The 6,000-nt window shown below is 40.4% G+C and overlaps 1 protein-coding gene across 11 annotated transcripts in view; it reads left to right on the top strand.

Moving 5' to 3' along the window:
- The window catches only part of LOC140371727 (nuclear factor 1 B-type-like), an 80,617-nt gene that overhangs the window by 59,634 nt on the left and 14,983 nt on the right, over nucleotides 1-6,000 (top strand). For all 11 annotated transcript variants that reach the window (XM_072458926.1, XM_072458933.1, XM_072458925.1 and 8 more), the window contains 2 exons: nucleotides 2,986-3,127; nucleotides 4,110-4,192. In XM_072458926.1, the coding sequence (XP_072315027.1) occupies nucleotides 2,986-3,127; nucleotides 4,110-4,192 (225 nt within the window). The remainder of the gene's footprint in view (nucleotides 1-2,985; nucleotides 3,128-4,109; nucleotides 4,193-6,000) is intronic.

The following is a 6,000-nucleotide window of genomic DNA, read 5'->3' as shown; positions in this document are numbered from 1 at the left end:
GCTCATATTCGCAGTCAACAACCCGTCCACTCCGGAAAGAAGCGCTGCACCGGCGGTCACGCGCGGGCGCTCGGACTTTAAGGGGACGTGGCGGTAAATCGTGCGGCCGGGAGCGTGTTTTAAAGCGCAATCTGGGCTCAGCGGAGAGGCAGCGGCGTCCGTGTAGATGAGAGAGCGGGCGTGTTGTATTTATGTACGTTTTATACCTGGCTGTAAACAAAGGGGGGCTCGTGGACGGCGTCGGACCCCAGCGCTGGGGGGTGAGGGGGAGCGAAGGGGGAGCGGTGGGGTCCACGTGGTTCTCTAAATGAGGAAAACTGCAGGGAATGATTAAGGTTGGGAATGTTCAGGCTCAGCTCTTTTAGCCGGTTTAGTTTAGTCCGGGGTAACGTTATTCTACTTTCTGGTTAAGTCCTGGTTCAATTCTTGTTCGGTTTCTACGGCAACGAATGTATATCGCGATTTTCTTGATGGTTTGGATGTTCAGTTAGTATTTTTCTCTTGCGTTTGAGAGATAAATAACACATCTGCTTCTTCTGATAGTCCACATTTCGCTGTGATTGGTTGAATCTCATCGCTAAGGACGTCACAGTATCAGATTTTAGTGTTTCAGTTATTAAAACATCACGATTTAACGATTATTCACGATTATTCTCGATTATTGCTCATTCCCGCGGTCTGACGTGTTGCTGTTCCTCAAGTTGGTGACCGGATTTATGAAAATTGACTTCCTGAAAGACAAAATTAAGTCAAATTTGACCAAAACAGTCAGAAAAATAGAGTTTAAATGGTTTAGGGATTGGCCATAAAATGCTTAAGTTTTCTCTTGATTATTATTTTTTGGCTCTCACGTTTATATTGTGACCTGGATAATTATTGTTTAAACCTAATAACCGTGACATCCCTGCCCATCAGAGCCAAGCAGACCAATAGTGGATTAGGAAAAAGTCAATCACAATATGATAAAAAGGCTGGTTTTTGGCTTTAGATTTAACACTCTTTTTGACTTTTTCTAATATCCCTGATTTGTCATAGTATAAATCTGGTGTAGTTCTGGCTTTGCTCTGCCATATCTGGATTCAACAACAGCCTAAACGCCCTATAATTACTTGGGAGCCGTCCATCTTTTCATTAGCTGCTCTAATATTTAGCCTCTAACGATTAATTTTACAAATTGCCTGACGTTGGCCCGCCCCTGCAGTCCCATCGGCTCGCCCTCTCGTTGAGTTTTGACTGTCCCGCTGCTGGAGGTGCAGCGGAGACCACGGCTAGTCCCACACAACACGAGAAAAGAGAGAGAACTGGGACCGGCCAGGGAGCGAAAAAGGGGAAAAAAGGGGGGAAGTAACTCGCCGCTTAATAATCCAGTGGACGAGTGCCAGGATGTTTTTATGCTTGCTTTAACGCAGATTATATTACACTCTAATTAAACATTCTATTCACATCGGCGGGAAGCCTGCGGACACAATTCCACCCCCCCCGCCCTCCCAGAAAAAGGCCTGTTTGAGTTTTGAACTGGAAAACGGACGCCCCGGTCAGACCCCGGCTGCCTGAAAGAGTCGGCGGCCCCCACTAGCTGTTCTTTATCTCTCCGTCTATATTTAAAGTCCCGCCGCCTCCCGGGTCCGTGCGCTCGCCATTGTACGGGGCTCGGACTTTTCCCTTTCACGCCCGGCTCCTCCTAAATTCCCTTTATGACCGACATTAAAATCATTGTCTAAAATCATGTAGGAAACCCATTGTTGCCCGTGCTTCCCCCCCTCTTCATGAGTTTAAGTAATAACTGTGACAGAGCCGGCCACTAAAAATCCATTCTTCTGCCGTAAGCCGTCCACTCACCTTTTGTTGCTCATTTGAGGTGTGTGAAAGCAAAATAAAGAAATGACTAAGCCCTCTCCGCAAAAGGTTTCGACGAGTGTAAATCACCAGAAGAGGAGTCAAGTTTGTTGCGCCGCGCTTGCACGTTTTATTGAGATTGCGTTTTGACAAGGCTAGTTAGCGTTAGCATTGTCGCTCCTCTGAGTCAGCAACTCTTTGTGGTAGACTAAACAACCGCAACTTATCTGATTTTGGCTTGTAGATAAGCACTAGAGACTATTTATTTGTGTGTTCAGCTTATTTTTAGCATGCAGAAATCTTAAAATGCACTTTTAAGCTCTTTAATAGAAAATTATGTTGCATATGAGCATTTCTCTACCTGTCTGTGCGCTATAAACAGCATATGAAACAACTTTATTGCCCCAGAGGGAAATTTGTTTTGAGCCTTAGTACAAGTGGCATTTGAGAAAACACGCTCACAATTTGTATAACTTTCTGCAAAGCTTTTGTGTTTAAATATATTGGTGAATTATTCAAATGAGCCAGTATCTGTTCATTGTAGTGTTAGGTTTTCTGTTTAATTCTGTACCATTTTGAGGACTTTTGACCATTAAACATTTGAAAACAAACTGTATTATTGTGAACTGCTATGGACCTAAATGTGTTAATTTGCTTTACTAGGGATGTCACGATTATTCGGTTAATCGATAATCATGATTATTCAGGTCACAATGCTATCGTGATAACCAAAATATAATAATTGTGACCATTTTTAAAGTAAACTTAAGTATTTTTTGTTTAATATACAGCCAAGAAATAGACCTAAATGTGAAACAAATATATATAATTTGAGAAAACACGGTCACTATTTGTATAACTTTCTGCAAAGCTTTTTGTTTAAATTTATTGGTGAATTATTCAAATGAGCCAGTATCTGTTCATACTAAAGAGTTAGGTTTTCTGTTTAATTCTGTACCATTTTGAGGACTTTTGACCATTAAACATTTGAAAAAACTGTATTATTGTGAACTGCTATGGCAAACTTCTCTCTGAAACCAGCTGTGCAACATTTTGTTCTATGACACAAAATAAGGCACACTGCACACTGTAAATGTTCATTAGCTTGTGCGCTATGTGAACGCTTTGGCTCTGTCGCCCCTCTCACAGCCCAACAGCAGTGGTCAGGTGGTTGGGAAGGTCCCGGGACACTTCACCCCTGTGTTGGCCCCCTCCCCTCACCACAGCGCGGTCCGGCCCGTCTCCCTCTCCATGCCCGACACCAAGCCACCAATCACCACATCCACAGAAGGTAAGAGTTTGACCACATTGGCATTGTCCAAACCAATTTTATGATTGGTTTAGAACTTTGTCTTTAATCTGGTTTAAAGCCTGTTCAGATCTCCTTCCAGTGGCTTAGTTCTGCTCAGTAGACAGGTAGTTAGTCCCGGTTTAGCCCTGGCTTTGTCCATGTTTAGTTCTATTTAAGTGCCTTGGAGGTGGAAAAGCGATATATAAATACACCGTAGTAATAATAGGTTTAGTCCTAGTTAAGACCCGATTGTGTTAATTTGCTTTACTAGGGATGTCACAATTATTCGGTTAATTGATAATCATGATTATTCAGGTCACAATGTTATCGTCATAACCAAAATATAATAATTGTGACCATTGTGAAGTAATTTTAAGTATTTTTTGTTTAATATACAGCCAAGAAATAGACCTAAATGTAAAAAATATATAATTTCTCTGGCTGTTTTTGTTGGATTTACCATTATTTTGTCTTTCAGAAAGTACATTTTTGTTAAGTTGGTCATAAACTTGAGGAACAGTAACATGTCAGACCACGGGAACGAACGAAAATTTAAGATTTTTGTTGTTTGGTCACAGTCTCATTAATCGTGAATAATCGTTAAATTGTGATGTTTTTTTTCCACAATAACATTAAAATTTGAAATCGTGATATCCCTGCTCTTAACACAACCGCTCCAATAAGGAAAAAGTCATTGCCACAATTATTTAGCTCTTTCTTGAAACAGTTAGAACAGCTTTACTTTTGTATGTGTTGTAGAGGAAGTAGAGACCTATTACGATGTATTAATAATGCTTTGTGAGTCATGTGATCAGACCTTTTGCCCTTTATCCTTCAGAACAGCTTTGAATGAATTGTCTTTTTCCGTTACACCATTTTTTAGAACTGTAATCAATATTTTAAGTCCAAAATAGCAACGTATTTGTGTAAAAGAGACCTCTATTTGACATTGAAATCTCCAATATCCTGATCGGCTCTACAGGCTACTCCGCCCCTGGCACCCCGACAGCGAACCGCTTTGTGGGCCTGAGCACTCGAGAGCCCGCCTTCCTCCACCAGCAGCAGGTGAGCCCCCCCCCAGCTAAAACCTCTGTACCCTCTTCACTCTTCACCCCTCCTCCTTCTCTCTTCATTTCTGTCTCTCCTTCATAGCAAATACAGCCCCCAGCCCCAAAACATCAACACTCACAGGTCCAATTTAGCCCTTTTGATTTGCCAATTTCAACTCCATTTAAAATTTAAAAAAGATGGGATGCAATGACATGTAAATAACAGTAAATTTCAATTGTATGTCAATATTATTAATACAATAAAATTCGATAAATAGAGAAAGTTGACTAAACAAATGCCGAAACATAGTGTATTTATGATGTTTTTTAAATGAGATTCAGCCATCCTGACATCTTTATTTACATTTTACCCAGTATCCCAACTTTTTTGAACTGGTTTGATTTTTTGTAGTGTAAGTAAAACAAATAAATAGCGTTATGAGGAAGTACATTGTCATTATGCGTCCACGGCTAATGCGACAAATGGGACGTGTGGGGGCCTTAAAGTGCGTAAAGTGCTGAAGTCCACTTCCTTTAGACGTTATCTTCTGAAGTGACTCACAGTTTCACACACCCTGATGTTACGTGTTATTTAGCTAAGTACATACGCCCCACATTTATTCATATGGATCATAATACACGTACGTTTTTGGAGAAATAATACTTAAAGTGCTTTTGACAGGTTGGACAACACACTGAACTAAAATGCAGTTAAGATATTAAAAATCAAAGTGTTATCACAGAATAGCACATTTTTTTGCTTTAGAATCTGACTTCCTGAAAAATGACAGGAAGTGACATCACAATTTCCTAGTGTGATGTCACTTCCTGTCATTTTTCTACAGATTTTTCAACATTTTCTCCACAAATACCTTCTCGATTGGTATAAAACTATTATTAATATGTAGAACAGGTAAAAATACACCAAATAATGTCAAAATTTGAACATCGTAAAAACCTGTCATATGCCCTTTAATTGTATTTTTTGGACATTATTTTTCACTACACTTTTATAAGCAGCAGTCTACACAATAGTCCAGGCTTTTTATTCGGAATGGCCAGAATAGGAGCATTATTTATATGTATATAAGTGTTTTTTTTATTGCAAAGGAAAGAACATAATAAAAATGATAAGAATGCAACACCAGGAAAGTAACAATACTATTAATTTATTCAATTTTTGGCTGCTCTGCCCACCTCCGGTCCGCAGTGTAGCTGTAGTATGTATGGATGTCTGTGTGTTTGGAAGCTTTAGCAGTTGCGGTGTTGTCGGACGTAGAGGGGGGAGAAAGCGCGCCCCTCCCCGTCTCATTGAAAGCTCTGGTCCCGGGCCAAGGCTCCTCCAACCACAGCTAATTGAATGCATCTGCACGCGGGTACATAATGATGGCTGGTCTCTCCTCGGTGTCTCCTCGCTTTTTTAATGCTTTGTAAAAAAAAAAATGACAAAGCTGCCCTCTGTTTCCTCGCTCCTCTTTCTATCTCAATTTTTCTTTACTCCATTCTTGTTTTTGGCTTTTCTTTTCCCATTTGTCTTGAAAATGGGGAAGCAAATAAGTGAGTTCGGCACCCTTTTAGTGGCGGTAGGACGGCTGCACGGTACGGGAAGGTGCCACGAGCCCAGCAGATCAGAATAACAGTCTGTGGAGGAATTAACGTTAGCAAAACATTACAAATTATGAGCAATTAACATGTTTTTGGCAGCTGACAACTTATTAACTACCCTATATAACATCTTGGTAGACACATTTGATTAATATTATTTTTCAACACAAAAATCCATAAAAGTCATAATTTCTCACACTGACTAGGCCCTGAACTTAG

The sequence above is a fragment of the Eucyclogobius newberryi genome, unplaced genomic scaffold, assembly GCF_026437365.1.
Source record: "Eucyclogobius newberryi isolate DKJ021-1_F unplaced genomic scaffold, fEucNew1.0.hap1 SCAF_22, whole genome shotgun sequence".
Classification (NCBI taxonomy): Eukaryota; Metazoa; Chordata; class Actinopteri; order Gobiiformes; family Gobiidae; genus Eucyclogobius; species Eucyclogobius newberryi.
This window is presented reverse-complemented; position numbering and strand designations above follow the sequence as displayed.